Source organism: Anolis sagrei, chromosome 3, assembly GCF_037176765.1.
Source record: "Anolis sagrei isolate rAnoSag1 chromosome 3, rAnoSag1.mat, whole genome shotgun sequence".
Classification (NCBI taxonomy): domain Eukaryota; kingdom Metazoa; phylum Chordata; class Lepidosauria; order Squamata; family Dactyloidae; genus Anolis; species Anolis sagrei.
Window position 1 is genome coordinate 12,968,921 of NC_090023.1, and position 26,927 is coordinate 12,995,847.

The 26,927-nt window shown below is 42.9% G+C and overlaps 1 protein-coding gene across 1 annotated transcript in view; it reads right to left on the reverse strand.

Moving 5' to 3' along the window:
- Nucleotides 1-316: 316 nt before the first annotated feature.
- The window catches only part of PRCP (prolylcarboxypeptidase), a 49,935-nt gene continuing 23,324 nt past the window's right edge, over nucleotides 317-26,927 (reverse strand). Inside the window, exons 2-9 of the mRNA XM_060771201.2 lie at nucleotides 19,427-19,567; nucleotides 19,189-19,290; nucleotides 17,414-17,595; nucleotides 15,821-15,978; nucleotides 14,249-14,421; nucleotides 7,750-7,914; nucleotides 6,289-6,476; nucleotides 317-2,457 (exon numbers count right to left, since the gene is read on the reverse strand). Coding sequence (XP_060627184.2) covers nucleotides 2,238-2,457; nucleotides 6,289-6,476; nucleotides 7,750-7,914; nucleotides 14,249-14,421; nucleotides 15,821-15,978; nucleotides 17,414-17,595; nucleotides 19,189-19,290; nucleotides 19,427-19,567 — 1,329 coding nt within the window. The 3' untranslated portion in view covers nucleotides 317-2,237. The remainder of the gene's footprint in view (nucleotides 2,458-6,288; nucleotides 6,477-7,749; nucleotides 7,915-14,248; nucleotides 14,422-15,820; nucleotides 15,979-17,413; nucleotides 17,596-19,188; nucleotides 19,291-19,426; nucleotides 19,568-26,927) is intronic.

Consider the following 26,927-nt stretch of genomic DNA (forward strand, 5'->3'; position numbering starts at 1 on the left):
CAGCCCTAGCTTCTGCCAACCTAGCAGTTTGAAAACATGCAAATGTGAGTAGATCAATAGGTACCGCTCCGGCGGGAAGGTAACGGCGCTCCATGCAGTCATGCCGGCCACATGACCTTGGAGGTGTCTATGGACAACGCTGGCTCTTCGGCTTAGAAATGGAGATGAGCACCACACCCCAGAGTCAGACATGACTGGACTTAATGTCAGGGGACTACCTTTACCTTTACCTTTATTAATTATTATTATTATTATTATTATTATTATTATTATTATTATTTTCACACAAACAAAAAAAATGCAAATCACAACAGGATGAATACATGATGATTTATTTTTTGTTGTTCCTGCTATGGTAGGCAGTAAGAAGGAGCAGTATACAGTTTAGACATAAAATACAGCATTTTCCTGAGCAAATACAGAAAGCCTGTCACAGAATCCCTGCAATGGTGCCGTGAAACACCACACCCAAAAAGCTGAATTCAAAGTGTTTGCGGAATGAAAAGCAGGAGGGATACTGTGATTTGAATGCCAAGAAGCTCACCCAAAAAGTGTCCGAATGTCTGGCGTTAGCGAAACTATCCCACCTATGTAGTCCACAGAATTTGCTGACTTAGAAAAAAGAAAAGCAAGAAAGACACAAAAGTGTGGTTCAATCAAAATATCCTTTGGTAAAGGAATTAATGGGACAAATTGACTAGAAGCCTGTTGCTAGTTGTTGCACCTTGTATAGAGTTGTGTAAGAAGGTAAGACCAGACCTGCTGGCTGTCAACGGTCTATTGTTCCTGAGTTTGTTTTCTTCCTATTCTCCTCCCTCCCTCCCTTCCTCCCTCCCTCTCTGTCCACTTCTAGTGGGCCTTTTCTGGCCTTTTCTGGATGCATAAATAGCAGACCATACAAAGCTTGTGGGCCATACCGCCCACCCTGATCCCCCTCCTGCATTTCCATTTATTGGCAACCAGGAAGTTGGGAGGCCCACAACTGCCATATACAGGGCAATGCGGCCTCGACGGGTCTCTATGGGAAACCAAAACCCATTTCCTAAAAACAGAATACTTGAAATGCAGCATTCCAAATAAAGAGAGAAAACTCCAAGGGTCTCAATTTGTGGCAAAATAGATTTCACAGTTTCAGTGCCTTTGGTTTCCAGACATAAAGGAAGTTCTCTGCTTGTCCCTCTGCCCTTGAAATATTACAATGTCCTAATCGGCCATAGATTTAAGTGACCTGGGAGTGTGGTAGAGCCTCCTCTTCTGGCCATCTTTTGGTAGTGCTTTGATTATGTAATCCTGCATGGCAGAATCGGGGTTGGACTGGATATCGCTTTGAGTCTTTTCCAACTCTGTGAATCTAAGTGTCCTGCTGGATCAATCCAAAGATCCATCTGATGCTTTTGACTAGACCTGCCAGATGCTCTATGTCTTGCCTCGGAGCTTCCTAAAGAGAGCATCCTCCAGTCACTGTGTTGCTTCCTCAAGAGATGACATTCAGAGTATACCACTGCTATTACAGGCAACTATCATAGTAGTTGACCTCTCGACAATTAGATATTGCTGGACTCCCAACACACATCAGATCCATCTGATGCTTTTTACTAGACCTGCCAGATGCTCTATGTCCTGCTTCGGAGCTTCCTAGAGACAGCATCCTCTAGTCACTGTGTTGCTTCCTCAAGAGATGACATTCAGAGTGTACCACAACTATTAAAGGCAGCTATCCAAGTGGGCGACCTCTCAACAATTAGATATTGCTGGACTCCCAACTCCCATCAGATCCTATGATGAAGATAATGGAAGCAGTAGTCCCACAACAGATGTACTACAGGGCTGGAGACCAATCAGCTGATTACATTTTTTGCCTTAAAGCCACTAATGCCATGACCCCCAAATATCCTATTGCAATAAATTTTGTAAATAAGCCATGTACACATGTGAGACAGAGGGGAAGGTACCTGCTTCCCCATTCCCCTGTAAATATGTTTCAGTCCCTGAGCTCAGCTAGGAAATGCCTGTGCAAAGACTCAGTGATGCAACTGGCATCAGAGTCCTGGGAGGACTTATACCTGCTTCTTCAAAAATTCTTCATTGAACCAGATGGCTCAAACAGAGGCTTGGAACAGAAGAAGGAGAGAGGAAAGGAGAGATCGAGAATGTTTGTGAGGCAAGCCACACTGATGATAACATCTAGTGACATCATCGTGGGGAAAAAATCATTACAAACATCCCAGAGTCTTTCGTTATTTGGGGTGCCTATGAGATCTTTGGCGGTACTGCTGCAGCCACAGCCTCATGTAGTGAACTTCCAAGAGGCGAGCTTGCAGGACGGAATCCGGATCGAAAGGCGTATTGGAGCGAAGGTCCAAGTGATGAGCTCCTTCCGGGATCACGACGGCCACCAGAGTGTTGGTGATGTTCTTTGTGACTCCACCCCCAGACCAGGGGTCAAGCCCACCGTTGCTGGAAGGAAGCAGAAGAAACACAACATCAGCCATCTTAGGAAAATCTTTAGAATTCCCATCACTGTGGCCCTTCAGAGATGGGGCCTTACTGTGAAGGCTCTTCCAGCCATGTAAACATTAGGAAAATGTCTTGTCTATAAGAGCTATCCAACAGAAGAACAGACTGCCTTGGTAAGTGGTGGACTCTCTTTCTTTGGAGGTCTTAAAAAGAGGCTTGATGGCCATCTATTCACAGTATTTTACAGTTTTGGTCCAAATTACCTGTTCGAACGCATCTCTCCTTATGAACTATCTAGAACTTTAAGATAATCTGGGGAGGCCCTGTTTTCGATCCCGCCTTCATCACAGATACATCCAGCGGGGACAAAAGACAGGGCCTTCTCAGTGGTGGCCCCTCGGCTCATAGGGATATCAAATCGGCTGCCTTCCTTTTAACTTTTTGAAAAAAAATCAAAACTTGGCTTTTTGAGCAAGCGTTTGCAAATGCAATGTAACAGGCAAACATGGGATAACGGAACGACTGGAAGATCTGACTGGACAATGTTTTTAACAAGGAGACGCTGATGATGTATGTTTTTATTGATCTTGCTATGGTTTGATATTATATGCTAATGTTTTTAATTGTATTTTATGGTATTGGGGCACTGAAGTGTTGCCGACTGTAAACCGCCTTGAGTCGCCTTCAGGCTGAGAAAGGCGGTATACAAATATAGTAAATAAATAAATAAATTTTAGTTGTCCTTGTCAAGGAATTGGACTAGATGGTACTTTTAGCATCTTCTATCTCTTACTATTCCCATGCATACAAGGATGAGACACAGTTGTTACACTGGTACTGTCATGAATATGTTTTGAACCTTTATAATGTTCTTTAATCCATTTTCAGTGGGACAGAATATATCAGCCACTTTCAGAGAAAGAAACCGACACACAGATTCCAGTACTGGTTTTATAATAACTATAAACAAAGGGGAAATATCACATTTACTCAACATTCACTCATAATCCATTCATGCATTCATTTACTTTATTTATATACCACTTTTCTCAACCCCTAGGCAACTCAAAGCGGTTAACAACAGTAATTTCAATACACACATTACAAAATCATTGGAGCATTTAAAAACAATAGCATAACAACAATTAAACATCAATATGACAAATCATTCACGTCTCATCAATAGAATCAGAATCCAGTCTCATCATCCGTTATTCCGTATTCCTATAGTCAATTACACTGCCTAATCAAATGCCTGCTCGAACAACCAGGTCTTCACTTTCCTCCAAAATGCCAATAAGGAGGGGGCTGATCTGATATCTGTAGGAAGGGAGTTCCACAGCCGAGGGGGCACCACTGAGAAGGCCCTGTCTCTCGTCCCTGCCAGGCGTGCCTGTGATGCTGGCGGGACCGAGAGCAGGGCCTCCTCAGATGATCCAACACCCAACATTCAACATTCATGCTCACCATCCTCCTCCATTCAGGCCTGCTGATGGAGAAGAGAAGCAGGTGGAGAGTGCTACATTCCTGCAGATCTGACACACAGTTGAAAAGGAAAAGGGTCTCCTTATGTACAGCTTTTTGGTTGTTTAGGTGACCTCTGTCATTCAGCTTAGGCCTGCTGGAGACTCATCAATTCCAGAACAGATAAGACTGCCTTGGTAGACTGCTTTGGTAGGTGGCCACTTCTTTCTTAAAGTGTCATTGTCTTTTACTATGTAAACAATGTATTGTTTACACTCAAAGATCTCAGGTTGATTCTCAACGGCATCTTTCTTGCCAAAGTTAACCAATTCCTCACCTACTTTGTTCTCCACAATGCAGTTTTCCAAGTTTTCACAAGCACTCATAGCCACACTAATATTAATTTCCTAGATGTCACAGTGCTGTATCTCATTGCTCGCAATTGAAAGCAGAAGCAGGCTACGCTACATTGAAGTTTCTTTGCAGAGCCATTGATGCTATTAATCTAAGTAAATTCCTTGTTTTGTTTATATAAGAATTTTCGAAATATAACTGGGTGCTACTTAGCATATCTATTATTTTGTCCTCTCTAAATTTAGTAAAAACCACAGAAGTACTATTACCTTTGATTTAATGAAAGAAGCCTGAAGAAGAGAATTTTGTTCTTGAAACAAGGACACAAAAGCACTCGGGGAACCTTGTTGTGGACTCCCGAGTTGGCTGAAAGCAACATGAACTGTTTCCAGTTTTGATACTCTCAAGTTTGTGGAATACAACGTGAACTTTTGTTGTAACATCACGGACATATTCTCAAATGGACTAAACACAATATGAACTGCCTTTAAGTTTGATATATTCATTGATGCAATATGTCCTATGAAATTATGTTGTAAACTGTATATATATTGTGTACGTTTCACTATTGAAGTTACTTAAACTTGTACCTATGTTGAAGCTTATTTAAATAGGACAATTGCTTATTTACAACTTAATAGGCTCTAGCCAGACCCCAAACATACAATCCATTCAATCCATTCATAACAGTACTTACCATAAAGTTGGGAAGCAAGAATTGTTGGGCCCTGCCTAAAACCCATTATAAGAATTGCCTCCCTACATTGCAGGAAAAGGGCCTGTTCCCCAATTTATATTTATTTACTTTATTTACTTCATTTTTACCCTGCTTTTCTCCTCCCTCAGGGGACTTAAGGTGGCTCACAGTAATATATAAGTCAGTGAACTATGCCAAGTGAGCAGAGGGGCCTTCGGTGTAAAATTTCAGTTGTTTTAGGAGTCACAACGTAGTAGTAGACACAAGTTTTACATGCAAAATGTCCATGTTTGCTGCCTTGCAGCTCCTTTTACAAGAGTCAAGTAAGCCGAACATGGGAGATGCCTCTGCCTTAAATCCTGGAGAGCTGTTGCCATGAAGAGAAGACAATACTGGGCTACAGAAAGGAAGTTTCTACCCATCCCTTTATTTATACGCTGCCTTTCTCCCAAACAACTCAGAGCTGGTGCAGGAAAACAGAATCCCACCCCACTGGACAACAGATACCTAGTTGACGTGAACATCATTGTTCTGGTACAGCTGTACCAGGAGCTCCAATTTTGTTTGCTTTGCATTGAATGTTTGTTTGTAGTCCTAAGTTTCAGGGACTCTGCAGATAGGTGGCTTCTTTTGGCTGCAGTCATAGGGCAGGCCACCTGTCCATCATCGTTAAGTTTTGGTCCTGCCCTTGCTCAGGGTAATTGGGAAGGGAAGTGAGTCATTTTGTTAGTTAGTCTCAGCCAGGTTAGCTTATGTATAGGATGTGTGTAACTTCCCCTGTACAAAAGCTTCAACCTTTAAGAACTCCAGGGAAGCATTCCCACAGCTTTAAGAATTTCCAGGCAAACAGCCTAAAAGACTAAAGAACTCCAGCTGGAGAACATCCACTGCCTTGCTGGTAGGTCCACTCGGCGTTCGAGAAGCAGTTCGGCCCAGTAGTGGAGCCCACATCAGTGAGGGTTGGATTTCAGTCAGCCTGGGAGAAGTTAAAAAGGGGGATTTTCCTTTAAAGAAAACGTTAGTGAAGTCAGTTGCCTGTCCTTTGTGGGCAAGATTAAGAATTCACCAGTTCCCTAAAAGTTTGGAATCATTTGCTTAACTTTACTGAAGATAAGAGAAGTTCTTGTTTGAGTGTTCATTAATAAAAGACTTGGTTGCACTTCTCAAGCCATCTGAAGACTCTTTTGGTGGAAACCTCTGAGAACTTCTCCTTAGGCCCCTGGCTTCCCGCTGGGCAAAGGTTACACATCCTGCCTTTAAAGTCAACTAATTACAGGCCCAGCAGCGACAGAACAATCACACACTATCGTGCTCACCTGAAGATGATGTTGCTGTGGGCACTGATGTTCTTCCCCCCGTAGAAAGTCGGGATCCAAGATGGACGTGGCCGCACTCCCCAGTTCTTGAAACATTCTTCCGAATAGGTGTGGAAGTCCCACTTCTGAGGCTCAAACATGTCGTTGACTCCATCGGCACACATGGGCATCACCATTTCAGTGCAAGCCTTGAGGAAAATACGATGGGTGGGAAGCGGACAGCACATTCATACTATAAGTGGTTTGCTATGTATAACTGTAGCAGGCACAACATATAGAATAATAATAATAATAATAATAATAATAATAATAATAATAATTTTATATCCCCTGAAGGGGCTCATAGAATCAAAGAGTTAGAAGAGACCTCATGGGCCATTCAGTCCAACCCCCTGCCAAGAAGCAGGAATATTGCATTCAAAGCACCCCTGACAGATGGCCATCCAGCCTGTTTAAAAGCTTCCAAAGAAGGAGCCTCCACCACACTCCGGGGCAGAGAGTTCCACTGCTGAACGGATCTCACAGTCAGGAAGTTCTTCCTAATGTTCAGATGGAATTTCCTTTCTTGTAGTTTGAAGCCATTGTTCCGCATCCTAGTCTCCAGGGAAACAGAAAACAAGCTTGCTCCCTCCTCCCTGTGGCTTCCTCTCACATATTTATACATAGCTATCATGTCTCCTCTTATCTTTCTTTTCTTCAGGCTAAACATGCCCAGTTCCTTTAGCCGCTCCTCATAGGGCTTGTTCTCCAGACCCTTAGTCGCCCTCCTCTGGACACATCCCAGCTTGTCAATATCTCTCTTGAATTGTGGTGCCCAGAATTGGACACAATATTCCAGGTGTGGTATTAACCAAAGCGGAATAGAGCATGGGTAGCGTGACTTCCCTAGATCTAGACACTATGCTCCTATTGATGCAGGCCAAAACCCCATTGGCTTTTTTTGCCGCCACATCACATTGTTGGCTCATGTTTAACTTGTTGTCCACGAGGACTCCAAGCTCTTTTTCACACGTACTGCTCTCGAGCCAGGCATTGTCCGCCATTCTGTATCTTTGCATTTCGTTTTTCCTGCCTAAGTGGAGTATCTTGCATTTGTCACTGTTGAACTTCATTTTGTTAGTTTTGGCTCATCTCTCTAATCTGTCAAGATCGCTTTGAATCCTGCTCCTGTCCTCTGGAGTATTGGCTATCCCTCCCAATTTGGTGTTGTCTGCAAACTTGATGGTCCTGCCTTCTAGCCCTTCATCTAAGTCATTAAGACTCAAGGCGGCTTATATGGGGACCAAGATCAGCGTAAACAAGAATTACAAACTAAAACACAATTTAAAAAAACAATAACATATAAACAATATAATTAAAATAATTAAAACCAGATTCATCCTGGGAATTTTCAGATTCACAAGAGCTAAGGGCTCTAGTTTTTGCCATTGGGTTCCAAGGGTGATGGTGGTAGACACTGACCTGATAATACCAGCCTTGAATCCCAAGGCTTTTTGTGGCAGTCTGAGTTAAGTTCAGGCACGATGCATGTCCTGTGTAGTTGTAGTAGACATTTACTGCCTGGAAAATATTCTGGAGCAGCAATTTGTCTGGCAGTTTGGGATTTTTCAAGTATTTACAAACTGCCTAGAAATAAAAAGAAAAAGGAAGCAGGGTTTAAATGGAAACAACAAATCCACAATAAACTAAGGCTGCAGACTAATGGAGTCAGGGGGGACAGCAATCTCAGTACAGACCAGCGTTTCTCAACTTGGAGGACAGAATCCCTGGGGGGGGGGGTCGTGAGGGGGGTGTCTCCAAAGATAATCAGAAAACACAGTGTATTTTGTTGGTCATAGGGGTTCTGTGTGGGAAGTTTGGCTCAATTCTATCATTGGTAGGGTTCAGAATGCTCGTTTATTGTAGGTGAACTATAAATCCCAGCAACCACAACTCCCAAAAATCAAAGTCTATTTTCCCCAAAATCCACCAGTTTTCACATTTGGGCATATTGAGTATTCGTTACAAGTTTGGCCCAGATCCATCATTGTTTGAGTCCACGGTGCTCTCTGGATGAAGGTGAACTACAACTCCAAAACTCAAGGTTAATGCCCACCAAACTCTTCCAGTATTTTGTTGGTCATGGGAGTTCTGTGTGCTAAATTGGGTCTATTCCAGTGTTGGTGGGGTTTAGAATGCTCTTTTATTGTAGGTGAACTATAAATCCCAGAAACTACAACTCTCAAATGTCACAGTCTATTTTTCCCAAAATCCACTAGTTTTCACATTTGGGCATATTGAGTATGCGTGACAAGTTTGATCCAGATCCATCATTGTTTGAGTCCACAGTGCTCTCTGGATGTAGGTGAACTACAACTCCAAAACTCAAGGTCAATGCCCACCAAACCCTTCTAGTATTTTGTTGGTCATGGGAGTTCCATGTGCTAAGTTGGGTCGTTTCCACTGTTGATGGGGTTTAGAATGGTCTATGATTGTAGGTCAACTATAAATTCCAGCAACTACAACTCCCAAATGTCACAGTCTATTTTTCCCAAAATCCACTAGTTTTCACATTTGGCCATATTGAGTATGCGTGACAAGTTTGATCCAGATCCATCATTGTTTGAGTCCACAGTGCTCTCTGGATGTAGGTGAACTACAACTCCAAAACTCAAGGTCAATGCCCACCAAACCCTTCTAGTATTTTGTTGGTCATGGGAGTTCCATGTGCTAAGTTGGGTCGTTTCCACTGTTGATGGGGTTTAGAATGGTCTTTGATTGTAGGTCAACTATAAATCCCAGCAACTACAACTCCCAAATGACAAAATTTGTGCCAAATGTGGTCCAATGCATGATTGTTAGAGCATTCCCAACTCCTAAATGTCAAGGGACTCCGCCAGAGTTCACATTTGGGCATATTGAGTATTTGTGCCAAGTTTGGTCCAGATGCATCATTGTTTGAGTCTACAATGCTCTCTGGATGTAGGTGAACTACAACTCCAAAACTCAAAGTCAATGCCCACCAAACCCTTCCAGTATTTTGTTGGTCATGGGAGTTCTGTGAGCTAAGTTTGGTTCAATATCATCATTGGTGGAGTTCAGAATGCTCTTTGATTGTAGGTGAACTCTAAATCCCAGCAACTACAACTCCCAAATGACAAAATTTGTGCCAAATTTGGTCCAATGAATGATTGTTAGAGCATTCCCAACTCCCAAATGTCAAGGGACTCCATCAGTGTTCACATTTGGGCATGATGATGATGATGATGATGATTACTATTATTATTTTACTGACACAAAAACACAGTATATCACAGCAAACGAGATATATATACTGGATTATTGTTGTTGTTTGTTGCCCTTGTTGTTGTTGTTCATTCGTTCAGTTGTCTCCGACTCTTCATGACCTCATGGACCAGCCCACGCCAGAGCTCCCTGTCGGCCGTCACCACCCCCAGCTCCTTCAAGGTCAGTCCAGTCACTTCAAGGATGCCATCCATCCATCTAGCCCTTGGTTGGCCCCTCTTCCTTTTGCCTTCCACTTTCCCCAGCATAATTGTCTTCTCTAGGCTTTTGCTGTCTCCTCATGATGTGGCCAAAGGACTTCAACTTTGTCTCTAGTATCTTTCCCTCCAGTGAGCAGTCGGGCTTTATTTCCTGGAGGATGGACTGGTTGGATCTTCTCGCAGTCCAAGGCACTCTCAGAACTTTCCTCCAACACCACAGCTCAAAAGCATCTCTCTTCCTTCGCTCAGCCTTCCCTAAGGTCCAGCTCTCACATCCGTAGGTGACTACAGGGAATACCATGGCTTTGACTAGGCGGATCTTTGTTGCCAGTCTGATGTCTCTACTCTTTACTATTTTATTGAGACTGGACATTGCTCTCCTCCCAAGAAGGAAGCGTCTTCTGATTTCCTGGCCACAGTCTGCATCTACAGTCATCTTTGCACCTAGAAATACAAAGTCTGTCACGGCCTCCACATTTTCTCCCTCTATTTTCCGGTTGTCAATCATTCTTGTTGCCATAATCTTGGTTTTTTTTATGTTTAGCTGCAACCCGGCTTTTGCGCTTTCTTCTTTCACCTTGATTAAAAGGCTCCTCAGCTCCTCCTCGCTTTCGGCCATCAGAGTGGTGTCATCTGCATATCTGAGGTTGTTAATGTTTCTTCCAGCAATTTTCACACAAGCTTTGCATTCATCCAGCCCCACACATCCTCGCATGATGTGCTCTGCATACAAGTTAAAAAGGTTGGGTGAGGAGTATGCAGCCTTGCCGTATGCCTTTCCCAGTCTTGCACCAATCTGTTGTTTGAAGTTTGTTGGCCACTTCTCCTCATTTGGTTTGCTCCTGACACGATAAATAAAAAATAAAAATCTAAACTGTAAAATTAATGCAGTTTGAAACCACTTTAACTGCCATGGCTCAATGCTATGGAACTGTGAGAGTTGTAGCTTTGCAAGGTCTTTCGACTTCTCTGCCAAAGAATGGTGGAGCCTCACCAAACTACAAAATGCAGGATTTCATAACATTGAGCCACGACTGTTAAAGTGATCTCAAACTGCATTAATTCTGCATTGGAGATGCACCCTTAGGGAGACACAGCGAGGCTTCCATAGAAGCCAATGTGCTTTTGAGTTCTGTGTCCTCCATGAATGAGGAAAAAAGTTAATCACTTATTAAGACGACTTCTAGCCTTTTCCAGCCCACTGAGCAACTTCTCGGCTGGAAGACCAAGGATCTCCGAAAGCTCCTTTGCCGGCACAGATGCACCATACGGAAGTTAAAGACTTGTTTTAAGAGGCAGCAGAGTAGAAGAGGAATGCGGAGAGCAAAGAGAAAAGCCTCTGCTTCCTAAAAGGGACCATACAACCCTGCCTTCCTTCCCCACCTAAAAAAAAATCCTAAAGAGGAGGATTAAGCAGATACATTCAGCCATCTGAATGGATTCGATCCCCAAAGCTCTCAATACACCTCTCAGGATAATCACATTATGGCTTTGTCCCCAAAGCCCCCTCCACGGAACAAGCTTACGCCACCCAGAGAGATTGCATACCTTTAAAAACAGGATTTGCAAAGGAAAAAAGGCCCTATCTCACTTTCAGGGGTCACTGGTTTGGAGTATCTTGTCAAAGGCTCTTAAGGACAGTCACCGTCACACCACTCTTGGGTTTCCAGCCACAAAAATTCAGAGGCTCCCTTATTAGGCCTTAAGAAGCCAGCATGAAAGGGCACACACTCAACACAGAAAAGGGTTTTTTAAGCCTCAAAAAGCTAGTCTTCTGTGTTGCCAGTGGTAAAATTCAATGCAGAGCCCTAAATAATGTGGAGAAGGGATACCCAAAGAAGGTCCACTTCTCTTATGTTTGTCCCTGGACACCTCTGAACTTTGATTTAAAAATAAAAGTTGAAGAAACTGAAGCTTAATCTAGACAAGTCAGAGGTGCTCATGGTTAGTCAAAAGATAGCTGTGGGAATAGATGTAAGCTATATTTCAGAGTGAGAGTGACTTTTTGTCGTGTCAGGAGTGACTTCTGGTGTGAGAGAATTGGCCGTCTGCAAGGATGTTGCCCAGGGGACGCCTGGATGATTTGATGTTTTTATCATCCTTGTGGGAGGCTTCTCTCATGTCCCCGCATGAGGAGCTGGGGCTGATAGAGGAAGCTCTCCCCGGATTCAAACCTACGACCTGTCGGTCTTCAGTCCTGCCGGCACAGGGGTTTAATCCACTGCGCCAATGGGGGCTCCATTATTTCAGAGAAAGGAATAGACTACTGCAACGCTCTCTACGTGGGGCTGCCTTTGAAAACTTCTCAGAAGCTCCAATCAGTCCAGTGGTCAGCGGCCAGGTTGTTAACTGGAGCTGTGTACAGGGAGCATACCACTTCTCGGTTGCGCCAGCTCCACTGGCTGCCGATTAGCTTACGGGCACAATTCAAAGTGCTGGTTTTAACCTTTAAAGTCCTGAACGGTTCTCACCCAGATTACCTGTCCAAACGTATCTCCTGCTATGAACCATCATGAAGCTTAAGATCATCAGGAGAGGCCCTGCTCTCGATCCCACCACTCTCGCAAACGCGGTTGGTGGGGACGAGAGACAGGGCCTTCTCGGCAGTGGCCCCCCCGTCTGTGGAACTCTCTCCCTAAGGATATCAGGATGGCCACCTCCCTCCTGTCCTTTGGAAGACAACTGAAGACCTGGCTCTGGGGCCATGCATTTGATTAGAGGCCAGAGGCAACAGGAAAAGGAAATTTGGATTTTGCGATATGGATTATCCCAGCTCAGCTTGGTTTTACTGGCACGTTAATCTATTAATTTATTGTTAAATTTTACTGATGTTGTATAATGTTTTAAAATGATTTTATTGTGAATTTTGTAATTTTTATGGTATTTATGCTGTTAGCATCCTCTGATGCTCATGTGAGGCCGCGCTGAGTCCCCCTTGCGGGGAGAAGGGCGGGATAGAAATATATGAAATAAATAAATAAATATTAATTCCCTAAGAAAATCCCCATGAAATTCATGGGTTCATCACAAATTAACAAATGACCCTTATTTATTGACAGCATTTATATTCCCCCTTCTCAGCTCTGGCGTCCTGGAGGTTGTGCTTGATTCCAGCCACAGGGAGGTGCTGTTGCCTTGATCACAGACTTCCTCCTTCCTTTGACTGTTGACATTTTTCTGGTATTTATTTTATGGTGCCATAAAATACTTCCTTGCTTAAGTGGTGCCAAATTTCTCTACTCAAAGCTGTTTTTGAACTGCTTAGAGGTCACTGGTTCTTAAGCTGTGGGTTATGGACCACCAGTGGGCCGCGAGGATGAAAATCTGGTCCGCAAGCCTCCTTCCTCTTTATTTATTTATTTATTTTACTTTATTTCCACTCCTTTTGCACTCCTTCCCTGTCGATGACCATGGCATATGTTCTGTATCAGAAACTAGAGCTGATGTGGTCTATCCATTGTAATTTTCTGAATCAGCAACCCAAACCTAATCTAGAGTGGACCAAAAACTGATTTGTAACCCTTTTGGTACTAATGTTAGAGAGTGGTCCATGGGCAGATAGACCCTCCTCAAGTGGTCCCTTGTAAAAAAAAAAATGGAAACCACTGGCTTAGGTGGGCAGTAAGCTGGGCTGAAGGTCAAGTGCTCATCCCAACCTGGGCTTTGAACTGCCAACCTGTCAATTGGTAAGATGTATTGTTGCTGGTGATATATGCTGGTGACATTAAAGATGCTGGTGACATGAAAGCACACCCACATATGTAGTTGGCAGATATGAGAACAAGGACTGCTTCCTCTCTGGTGGATATCCCTAAGCAGATACAGCTCTTGCTGCAATACTTGAGGAGAACAGGGACTTGCATATAGCCATGATATTCTGCTCCCCTACTTTGCAAAATACAGGCATTTTCACTGATGACTGTTACTATTAATTGCCTTTGAATAGTTTTGGATTTAATGGCAAACTGATCATGTGGTTTTCTTGGCAAGATTTATTCAATGGGAGGATGTCATAAAGCCTTTTTCCATGAGTCATTTTGTGCCCATTTAAATTATTTAGTTTTGGTCTTTTAAAGAATCAGATGCAATTCTCCAAATAATGGTTTGCAGCTCCCATAAACTGTAGCTGATATAATGAATGCTGAAGTGTAACAAACCAAACCAAAGCTATCTGAGTTGCCCATCTCCATCTTTCTGGTGCTTCTTTCATGTCCCAACATGGGAAGCTGGAGCTGAGAACCCGCTCCCCGGATTCAAACTGCCAAACTTTCGCTCAGCAATCTTGCCAGCACAAGGGTTTGACCCATTGCACTACTGCAGCTGGCGCAATGGCGCAATAGGTTAATCCATTGCAGTTTCTCAAGTTGCTCCTGACATGGAAAAAACATATCTCCGGCCTTGACAAACCTGGAAAACATCAGCATCAAATGAACAGGGAAGGAAGCAAAATGACAAAGAAAGCTTTGTTCCGTTACCTGAATAGGCCAGGCTGGGAGAGGCTGCAAGAAGTCAGCCTTATAGGGGTAGTCAACCATAGCCAAGTTAACCCAGGTCTCACTTAGCCATCCTTTGAAGGTAGCAGCATCTGTCCCAGTTTTCAGAGGCGTGCACAGGCGAAACGTGCAAGAGAGCCAGCGTAAGCCTTCCTCTAAGAGGAGAAAGAAAACAGAGAGTGACGATTAAGGCACAGAGTTAGCTCTCCCTTTTGGATCTGGTAATGACACTAAAAGTACATGGCATAGGACCTAGATACTTGGAGAAGCACCTCTCCTAAATATGTCTACCCCAGATATGAGATGTGTTGAAGCATACTTGGTGAGGGTTTCAGTTCATATCTCACTGCTGCTTAAACTAATTGTGGGGATTTCAACCCTCTATCCCATTGATGGGATCATCAAATGAAGGTTTTCAACCCTCTATGTGCATTATCCCACTGCACAATTAAAGATTGTGCACCAGCCGCACCTGTTCCTTGGAAAGTCTGACTTGGCCACAGTGGCACACGCTCTGGTTACATCCCAAATAGACTACTGCAACGCTCTCTACATGGGGCTGCCTTTGAAAACTTCTCGGAAGCACCAGTTAGTCCAGCGGTCGGCGGCCAGGTTGTTAACTGGAGCTGCGTACAGGGAGTGTACCACTCCTCTGTTGCGCCAGCTCCACTGGTTGCCGATTAGCTTCCGGGCACAATTCAAAGTGCTGGTTTTAACCTTTAAAGTCCTGAACGGTTCTGGCCCAGACTACCTGTCCAAACATATCTCCTGCTATGAACCATCATGAAGCTTAAGATCATCGGGAGAGGCCCTGCTCTCGATCCCACCACTGTCGCAAACGCGGTTGATGGGGATGAGAGACAGGGCCTTCTCGGCAGTGGCCCCCCGTCTGTGGAACTCTCTCCCTAAGGATATCAGGTTGGCCACCTCCCTCCTGTCCTTTAGAAAACAACTGAAGACCTGGGTCTGGAGCCAGGCGTTTGATTAGAGGCCAGCGGCAACAGAAAAAGGCAATTTGGATATTTGTGACATGGATTCTCCTGGCTCAGCTTGGTTTTACTGGCACATTAATCTATTAATTTATTGTTAAATTTTATTTATGATGTTTTAAAATTATTTTATTGTGAGTTGTAGTTTTTATGGTAGTTATGTTGTTAGCATCCTCTGATGCTCATGTGAGGCCGCGCTGAGTCCCCCTTGTGGGGAGAAGGGCGGGATATAAATATATGAAATAAATAAATAAATAAATGTGGGGTTTTGCACTTAGGCAATCCCACTTCTGTGATCAAATGTGGGGGTCTTCACTTTTAACTCACCAAAAGTGAAATCTTCCATAGTGTTTTCTACAAATATTCTGATCCCCACCCATTCCCCTTGTGTGACTTCAATAGTGAGCTCAGTCTAAATGTCCTCAAGCTTCTTGTGAACCCCATTCGATCAGAAATACAGTACAACATGAGTTGTGTATGAAACTAAGAGTACTGCAGAGCAAAAGAAAGAAATGACCTCATTTCCTTCTCCAAAATTTTAGTATGCTCTTCACTGAATGCTTACCTGTGGAAGCCAGGCGGTTAATGGCTGCCCAGGAGTTCCTGATACTTTCTGAACAGCAGTTCCCACTCTTTTTGAAATCTTGGGTCACTATACTGTAAAAAGTACCGCAAGGAACCAGGCTGTCGAACTGCCAGATAGGGGCCGAAGCTGCAAGTGCTCTGCTCACAGAGAAAGAAAAGACAAATTCAGTTACCAGAGAGATCTGGAGTCCATTCACACTACACTAATGTGTAGCCATAACCCCAATTTAATTGTGAAGACAACAGTCTATGGAATTCTGGGGTTTGTAGTTTGGTGAGGGATTACAATGTTGTAGATCAGCCACCAGAGGCTGATGGTTTATTTGATGATTTAGAGAGGATTGTGGGCTTTCCTGTGGCACAAAGTGATAGGGGCTCAAGTGTGGGAAATTCAGGTCTGGGAAATCATGGTTCTCTCTGTGAAAAAACTAGCTTGGAAAGTGCAGGGCCTCAAAGCCAGTCAGACGAGCCAGAAGGAGCAACAGAAGACAAGGAATTGCATGAAGAGCTGAGTGATAAGGAGGGTTCCTAGGAGAAACCACCTGTAGCTACTGAGATCAATAAAAGTCTTTGTTTACAAATCAGTGGTGAAAATAAGAGTACATAGATCTGAGAGATTACAAGAGAAAGTTGTGGAAAAAATTCACGAGAGACCTAATGCTTTCATGGGTGTTTATTAAACAAGTTGTTTACCTTAAGGGCAGTTCAGGCAACGCTGCATTAGAGTGAGAAGCTAAGCCTGAGTTCTCTGGTTCCTAGTTCAAGTCAAGCCTTGGTTTTGGATTTAATTTATCCAAAACCAAGGTTCTTGTTCATGTACTCCTCTACAAGTTTTACTAGTTACACATTTTTGATTGTGGACTTATGTTGTGCCTGTGATTTATGGCTGTTCCTAGACTTCATCACCTCTGGAACTTGATGAGACATTTGGATTGTTGTTTGGTTAATACCTGTTGCTAAACCTTTTTGGATTACATTTCTTATTCCTGCTTTTTATATGCTTTTTATGTGTGTATGTGGGTTTTTTTTTTTACAGTAAACTGTTTGCTTGTATTTCTGGACTCTTGTGTGGTGTTGTGGTCAATAGATGTTTTCAGGTCTGGAGTGCAACATACACTGCCAATTCCAGGATCCAATGAGACAGACCCATGGGAGTTAGTGTTACAATAGTGTTACAATCTGTTGTGCAAATGGGGATTTCATTGAGCACTTATGAAAAAAAACAACAACAACAAACCTTTGTCCGGGTTCTGATTTGATTTGAGTTTAGATTTCAATTTTATGGATTTAAAAATTAAGACTATTGTTCATATTCTTCTGAAATCAGATACAAAGACCAAAAGTGCTTGGAAATGGAGCTTCCCCTTATTGATGTGTTTATAGGTTTCTCATTGCTTTTTATTGTTCAATTGTGCCATTTCGGATTTTTGTAATGTTTCTATATAAAGTTGGTTCAATAGCACGTTCAAGGAGAACTATGGTCTTCCAAGCCAGCATTATATTGCATAAATAAACATCTGTGTTCAACTCATTCATAAACATTAAAGGGTTAGAAAATACCTTCAGCACTCACCCAATCACAATATGGGGGTATTTCATGCGAAACCAGGCTGCAAGCATCCCTCCATAGGATCCTCCTATGGCAATAACAGGAGTGTCTTGGGCTCCAGGGATTGTGGCTTTCAAGTGCTGCACAAGAACTGCAAAATCAGCCAGAGCTTGCGCTGAACTCAGGTAATTCAGATGCTTGGCATCCTGAAACGAGATTGTAGGCTGTTTGTGGAGTGGAAGGAGGCTATTGGCTCTCTCACTTCATTCGCAAGCAATGAAAGTGCTACTTTTTCATGAGGCTCAAGGGAAAAAGCAATAGTGACCAAGAATTCAGCAAAAAGGCAGTAGTAAAATCTATACTATAGCAGACCTGGCTTTTCAAAGTGATCCACAAAACCATTTGCTTTTAATTGAAAAGGAATCATAGAATCAAAGAGTTGGAAGAGACCTCATGGGCCATCCAGTCCAACCCCCTGCCAAGAAGCAGGAATATTGCATTCAAAGCACCCCTGACAGATGGCCATCCAGCCTCTGTTTAAAAGCCTCCAAAGAAGGAGCCTCCACCACACTCCGGGGCAGAGAGTTCCACTGCTGAACGGCTCTCACAGTCAGGAAGTTCTTCCTCATGTTCAGATGGAATCTCCTCTCTTGTAGTTTGAAGCCATTGTTCCTTGTCCTAGTCTCCAGGGAAGCAGAGCACAAGCTTGCTCCCTCCTCCCTGTGACTTCCTCTCACATATTTATACATGGCTGTCACATCTCCTCTCAGCCTTCTCTTCTTCAGGCTAAACATGCCCAGCTCTTTAAGCCGCTCCTCATAGGGCTTGTTCTCCAGACCCTTGATCATTTCAGTTGCCCTCCTCTGGACACATTCCAGCTTGTCAATATCTCTCTTGAATTGTGGTGCCCAGAATTGGACACAATATTCCAGGTTCAAAGCGGAATAAAGGGGTAGCATTACTTCCCTAGATCTAGACACTATGCTCCTATTGATGCAGACCAAAATCCCATTGGCTTTTTTTGCCGCCACATCACATTGTTGGCTCATGCTTAACTTGTTGCCCACGAGGACTCCAAGATCTTTTTCACACGTACTGCTCTCGAGCCAGGCATCGTCCTCCATTCTGTATCTTTGCATTTTGTTTTTTCTGCCTAAGTGGATTATCTTGCATTTGTCACTGTTGAACTTCATTTTGTTAGTTTTGGCCCATCTCTCTAATCTGTCAAGATAGTTTTGAATCCTGCTCCTGTCCTCTGGAGCAGGACTGTACCAGGGCTACTCATGCATGTAACTGTCATGTTGTGGACAACCAAATGCAACCCTGTCCACATTTATTTGAGAAACTCCCTAGAATGATTGCCTGCAACTTGCAGTACTGGCCGAAATGTCTTTTCCCACCCAACTATTAAAGTTGGGTGGGAATCCTGCCTCTAGAGCAGGAATGAGTATATGCTGTTAATTGGAGGTACTTTTTTGGTATCCACCAACCCTCAGAGAGCTGCACCAGCATGTTTTGCAGCAACTAGAGGAGACCTTTGTGGTAAATGACAATTACATTTAGTCAACTTTAGATGCTATTCTTGTCTGGTTTTAGAGTAAAGAGCCCCCTAAACAGCATTAGTGGGTAAAATTGTGCCCCCCAGTGGCTATTTTGTCCAATAACTTGCCTTTGAGGTTTTCAGAATTTCGGGCTTCCAAGGATATACGTGGCCCAGGAAGTGAATAGTTCTCAAATGACATCTTGAATATGAAACTCTTAATTCCTCAATTATAATTTGAATGGGAAGAGATACTTACGCTGAATGATTTGTTTCCAAAGGGCAGAGATACCCCATAGTACCGGTGTTCAGCAAAGACTAGGATGGCATCAAGTTCCTCAGCCACATTCCACATAAAACCCTGGAAGAGAGCAATAATGTACTTTTAAGAAATGGAAGAGATGAAGACAATTAAACACTTCCATTGCATTTCGAGATGTTGTACAAAGGCAGAAAGCCAAGACTGTTTCCACTCTCAGAACCACAACTCTACTCACCGTATTATTTGCAAACCAGGTGATATCTCCTTCGTTGCCAGTATAGAAGAGGATTGACCCAACATCTCTCTTCCAATGCTGCTCAGCTATGAGGTAACGTTGTTTGAAAGTGCGATCTTCAGAAAACCCAAAGTGGTCAATCTGTAGCAAAACATAGATAACAGTATACAGTACATTATGGAAGACATGTGAAGCTACCTTCTATTGACTCAGGCTGCTGGTTCGTCAAGTTCAAGATTTTTCACCCCGTTTCAAATTTCTTTTGTCTCAGTTTAGGGTTCTTTATGAAGGATTTTTCCTAGTCCTAAAAGAAGATAAAATAGGAAACCTTCCATGTTCATGGTTTGTGTTCTCCCACTGAGCTACCATCTTTCCAAAAAAACTCTATATCAAATACTGTACATTCTTCTAGATGGTGGACAGTAAAGGAAAAGGTTTTCCCTAGACATTAAGTCTAGTTGTATCCAACTCTGGGGGTGGTGCTCATCTCCATTTTTAAGCCAAAGAGCCAGCGTTGTCCATAGATGTCTCCAAGGTCATGTGGCCAGCATGACTGCATGGAGCATCATCTTCCTGCCGAAGCGGTACCTATTGATCTACTCACATTTGCATGTTTTCGAACTGCTAGGTTGGCAGAAGCTGGGCCTAACAGCAGAAGCTCATCCCACTCCCCAGATTCGAACTGCTGACCTTTCTGTCAGCAAGTTCAACAGCTCAGTGATTTAACCCACTGTGCCATTTATGGTGGACCGTACCTAGTCCTAAAATAAGATAAAACCCAAGACATTCTGTATGCACAGTGAGTGCTCTACCAGTGTGTTTCAACCCTTCCTAAAATGAAAAACAGTTATGGTGAGAGCCATCTCATTTTAGACATATGCAAGATGAGATACATATGTGGATCAGGGAGAAAAACTGGAGAGGATCAGGGAAAAATATCATTTTTCTCCCAAAGAACCTAGAAATACAGAAAATCTTTAGTTAAATATTTGTTCTTTTGAAATTAGCAAATTATATTTTAGACAAAATTCTGCTTATCAAAAATGCCAGGAACTAAGAAACAATAATTCCTGTCATATATATAAGGTCAATTTCTGTACCTTAGCAGGTGCTACAATCAAGGCAGGTGTGGGACACATTAGTGTAGAATTCAATATTTTTTACTTCTGAACTCCACTTTATATACAAATATACTGACAATATACTGAGCATTTCTGTTAATATACTATAAATGTGCACAGACTACATTATCATTGGCATATTGCAGTTCTATAACAGATGTCGCTGTGACCTTGGTTTTGGCTTTCAGTCTGCTTGAGGTTAAATAGCTTGCCATCTGTCCGATAGATGATTTCCACTTCGGTGGGAAGCTTCCCATCAACAAGATGAATTATCCGAGTAAGGAAGATGGAAAATAAGGTTGGAGCAATAACACATCCCTGTTTGACACCTGATTCCACCTTAAATGGGTCATGAGATGGAACCAAATCTTTGAGGGACGAAAAAATCAATTGCACTATGTTGGAAAGAGTACTACTTCTACATCCTGTTCAAATACTACAGTTTATTATATCTATCTATCTTCATTCTCTTTTGAAATTAGTGAAGCAGATTTAAGATGAAATTTTATACTTTATTACATGTATACTTTATTACATGTATACTTTATTACATGTATATACTACAAGGCTGGGGTGAAAATTGCTGGAAGAAACATTAACAACCTTAGATATGCAGATGACACCACTTTGATGGCTGAAAGCGAGGAGGAGCTGAGGAGCCTTCTAATCAAGGTGAAAGAAGAAAGCGCAAAAGCTGGGTTGCAGCTAAACATCAAAAAAACCAAGATTATGGCAACAAGAATGATTGACAACTGGGAAATAGAGGGAGAAAACGTGGAGCCAGTGACAGACTTTGTATTTCTAGGTGCAAAGATTAGTGCACACGGAGGAAATCAGGAGAAGCTTACTTCTTGGGAGGAGAGTAACGACCAATCTTGATAAAATAGTCAAGAGTAGAGACATCACACTGGCAACCAAGATCGGCATAGTTAAAGCAATGGTATTCCCCGTAGTCACCTACGGATGTGAGAGTGGACCATAGGGAAGGCAGAGAAAAGGAAGATAGATGCTTTGAACTGTGGTGCTGGAGGAAAGTTCTGAGAGTGCCTTGGACCACGAGAAGATCCAATTAGTCCATATTTCAGGAAATAAAGCCTGACTGCTCATTGGAGGGAAGGATATTAGAGGCCAAGATGAAGTACTTTGGGCACATCATGAGGAGACAGGAAAGCTTAGAGAAGAGTATGGTGCTGGGGAAAATGGAAGGAAAAAGGAAGAGGGCAAGATGGATGGATGGGATCCTTGAAGTGACTGGATTGACCTTGAAGGAGCTGGGGGTGGTGACGACTGACAGGGAGCTCTGGCGTGGGCTGGTCCATGAAGTCACAAAGAGTCAGAAACAACTGAATGAATGAACAACAGCAACAATACTACACTTTACAGTGTCTACAGGCCATTTCTGTTTTCTTCCTACCGTTGAGTCTCGAAAGGTAAAATTCAAAATACATGCATAAAGGAAGTCTAGGGAGAAGCAGTCTGCAATTCTTTCTTTACTACTGGGTAGGTCTACAGTTCTGCTTGTGCAAAGGAAAAAAGATCCCACCTAAACATTAACCAGAACTTCATGGCAGTAAAAACTGCTCCATATAGTGCCTTGGAGTCTCTTTCTCTGGATGTTTTTAAAAGAGAGGATGGATTATATCTCTCAAGAGTGCTTTGATTGTGTATTTTTGCAGAATGGGGTTGGATGTGGGGCAACTTTTGGGGTCTCTTCAACCTCTATGATTCTACAAGTTCATAGGACCTAGATATGTCCTTCAGCAAATACAACTGAAAGAAAGGAACAGCAGATGGAGCTGTTGGGCAGGCTATTTTTTCTTCCATCTAAATCACACTATTTGGCAGCCTTGTGCACTCTGCTTACAACAAGTGGAGTCCAGCCCCAAGACATAGAAATTTTCAGTTGCATAGAAGAGTATGGCTTGCTTTTAAAGCCTGAAGTTAATTTTCACACAATATTTTTTTCTTTAAAAAATATGCATGAAACAAAGTTTGTGTAAACTGAACCATCAGAAAGTAGAGGTTTTCCAAGTGCCAGCCCAATCCTCTGACCGTCACATAGTAAGATGAAAAGGAATGATTGATTTCTATAGCATGATTGTCCCTGAACAATCATTAACCACCTTTCCAGGCAGGCTGCATTTTGGAGAAATGGTATTCTAAAAGTTTACAGCTTTTTGGCGGCTGAGACTGTATCACACAAAGAATTATCAACTCCTTGGTTTAAAAACTTCAATAGCAAGAATACTGTTATAAAATTTATTTCTAGACCGCCCGACCGAAGGAACTCAGGGCAGTTTATACACACAAAAATGGCAAACATTCCATGCCTCAAATAAGTACAAACACATCAAAAACACATCCTCACCTCTGAGGATGCTTGCCATAGATGCAGGCGAAACGTCAGGAGAAAAATTGCCTCCAGAACATGGCCATATAGCCCGGAAAAACCTACAACAACCCAGTGATTCCGGCCATGAACGCCTTCGACAATACATCAAAAATAATTACAGAATAGTGCACAATAACAGAAGTAAACGTATAATAAAAACATTAAGAACTGAAATAAAAAACAAAACATAAACAATCCAATAAAAGGTAAAGGCAAAGGTTTCCTCTGACATTAAGTCTAGTCGTGCCCGAGTCTGGGGGGTGGTGTTCATCTCAATTTCTAAGCCGAAGAGCCGGCGTTGTCCGTAGACACCTCCTATTTATTTATTAATTTAATTTTCTACACTTGTACCCTGCCCTTTTCATATCTTCCTACTGCCCCTATTTGGAAAGTTCAGGTTCGAGTAATAATTTGCCACACCATTTTTTCAATAATTTCTAAAATATCCTAGTTCTTTCTTTCCACTTCTCATCTCCCTATATTAAGGAGCCGCGGTGGCGCAATGGGTTAAATCCTTGTGCCAGCTGAACTGCTGACTTGAAGGTTGGCGGTTCGAATCCACGAGGCAGGGTGAGTTCCCATCTGTCAGCTCCAGCTTCTCATGTGAGCATATGAGAGAAGCCTCCCACAGGATGGTGAAACATCTGGCCTTCCCTGGGCAATGTCCTCGCAGATGGCCAACTCTCTCACACCAGAAGCGACTTGTGGTTTTTCAAGTCACTCATATGATTTTTTTTTGTCATGTCAGGAGCTACCTGAGAAACCGCAAGTCACTTCTGGTGTGAGAGAATTGGCCATCTGCAAGGACGTTGCCCAGGGGACACCCGGATGATTTGATGTTTTATCATCCTTGTGGGAGGCTTCTCTCATGTCCCCACATGAGGAGCTGGAGCTGATAGAGGGAGCTCATCCGCCTCTCCCCGAATTCGAACCTGCAACCTGTCCTGACATGATAAAAAGAAACTTCCCTCTATTGTACTCAATTTATTTCAATTATCACAAACTGATTTCAAAGTAGTTTACACTCAGTTCACCAAGGCAGAGAGAAAGGGATGGGGTAACTTTTTGTTTGAAGACCAGTTTTCATTCGGAACCCATGAAATTTCTTTGTAATAGAAATGTTTCTTTTTTCACATTTAGTTGCTACAGTGCTACAGTTTTCCTCTGTGTGCATTCAGGATAAGGAGGTGATGGCATTGGCTATTGAACAATAGATGACACACAAACTACAACCCAATTGCTGGTACCATACAAAGGACAGTGCTGAACAAAGGCTCCTGGATGAGCCTCCAAGGCTATAAGACGCAGGTCAAGAGGGCACATCCTCTCTGTGTTTATTTTATTCCTGTAAAAAGATTCAGGGAAGTCACAGGACATCCTCCTCCAGTTCAAGCCCATGCCAACCTATTAAAAGCCTGTCCCAGTCTCATTTACAATAGGCATAAATTTATAACAGACGGTGGAATTTTGCAACTTCAAAATGAGAAAAGCAGAAACAACACTATGCATTTTTACTCAGAAGCAAGTTACACTACAGTCAAGTGTAGGGTTGCCAGTTCAAGAAACCACCTTGGATCCCGTACGGGGAGGCAATGGATAAATTGTCCCAGATCCTTAAGTTAATAATAATAATAATAATAATAATCCTTTATTTGTACCCCGCTACCATCTCCTGAAGGACTCGGTGAGGCTTACAAGTGGCCGAGCCCAAATACATCAGTAAAAACACAACAACAACAACAATACAACAAAATGAACTCAAAACAAAGCAATAAACATTAACAAAACACCACGACACATTAAAATCCATGGCAGGGCCAAATGTAATCGTTAAAATTAAAAATATGCTGGGCATGACCAGGTGAAAAGGGTAGGTATTTGGAGAGGGATAGGGCATGCAGATATCCTGGGTATCTAGTAAAGTGCATTTGGGGACATATTGCTTGGAGTTTCCTTATTCTGGGAAGGCACACTGGAACAACCGCATTTTCAAGCTCCTCCTAAAAATTGCCACCTTTGGGGCATGCCTGATGTCCTTAGGGAGAGAGTTCCAGAGTCGAGGGGCCACCACCGAGAAGGCCCTGTCCCTCGTCCCCACCAATCGCGCTTGCAATGCAGGTGGGATCGTGAGCAAGGCCTCTCCAGATGATCGAAGAGGTCATGTGGGTTCGTAAACAGAGATGTGGTCACGCAGGTAGGCAGGTCCCAAACCGTTCAGGGCTTTATAGGTAAGCACCTGCACCTTGAATTGGGACTGGAGAATGAACGGCAGCCAGTGAAGCTCCTTAAACAGGAGGGTTGACCTCTCCCTGTAAGGAGCACCAGTTAACAACCTGGCTTCCGCCTGTCGTACCAACTGAAATTTCCGGGCCATTTTCAAGGGCATCCCCACGTAGAGTGCATTACAGTAATCCAATCTGGAGGTGACTAAGGCATGTTTCTAAGCCAAAACCGAAGGGAAAAGGATGCTAAATGAATTTGCCATGGGAGTAAATTCCATGACTTGGGAGCCACAAAGAGGAACTATGCACAAGTTCTCCTTCCTAGCAGAAATCTGTTCCTTGAAGTTCTGGCCACACTGGAGAGTGCAGAATTATTATTTTTATGTTTGTGTCAGGAGCAACTTGAGAAACTACAAGTCACTTCTGGTGTGAGAGAATTTGCCATCTGCAAAGACGTTGCCCAGGAGACACCCAGATATTTTGATGTTTTACCATCCTTGTGGGAGTCTTTTGTCATGTCCCTGCATGGGGAGCTGGAGCTGACAAAGGGAGCTCATCTGCACTCTCCCTGGAGTCGAACCTCCAACCTGTCGGTCTTCAGTCCTGCCGGCACAAGGGCTTTACCCATTGCACCACCGGGGAGAATAATTAGCTCAGGAGGTCAGAACAAAGAGATCTGATACCTACACGTCTGGGCTGTGACAAAGGAAATGACACTGTTATTTCCAACTCTTTTGTTCATAATGCACTTCTGGATGTTTGTCCTGGTCTGTTAGCTGGTAACGGTTCTGTAGTACATTGGGAACAGGCATTACCTGGCGGTATCTAATCTCCCTGGCTGGAAAATGAGGAGACAGTGGCCATGTTTTATTTTAACACCTAGAAAGGCTCGGTGCCACCAGGATGTGTTTGTTCTTGGCTGTGAGATGTTGGACAAAATGTCCTTGTTCTGTACTTGTGGCAACAAAGCAAACTGGGGCTGGAAGAAGGTATAAAAGTAGCTCCATGCAAGACAAAACAAAGACAGGTTAACTTCATTCTCATTCTCACCACCATCATATTATCACCCATTCGTGTTATTGCAAAGTTAAGGAACTTGGGCTTAATTGCTATGAAAATGTCATATGAACTTACAGAAAATGGATGAAGAGATCAATCAGATGGCAAGGGCAACAATAATCTGGCAAATTTCTATTTTGCAAGACATGATTCGCCAAACGTATGCCTCAGTACCAAACAATTACTCCATTCCTGTGAGAAGCCTTCAAGCTCCATCCCAAAGGATGATATTCCATTTCGTCTTTACCTTCAAAGCATCTGGCAACCTTAGTCTCTCCACTTGTTTTCTAAGAACTCCACCTCACACCATTGCAAAATGTTTGTTTTTACAAAGAGAAATTGTGTCAGGCAGTTTTATGCAGTATCCCACATCCAAATAAGCCTTTTTTTTGTTTTGTTTTTCGCCTGCTTGGTGCTAACTTCCTTTTTACTGAACATTATAAAGATGTACATATCACTTGGATTCCTGTTTGGTGTATCTGTGTATATACATTGGTATATGTACACAGCTTCTCAAATCAGCTATGGAAATGATTCCTTTCAGGGGGAAAAGCAAAGCAATTAGATTTTATTGTATGAGTTATTTCCAGCTGAAGGAGGACATCAGTTATGTTAGTTACACAGTGTGAAGATAAAGGTAGGGCCTCTACCCAAGATCCAGAAAAGCTGCTATCAGTCAAAACAGAAAAAGACTGAGTAGCCTCCAG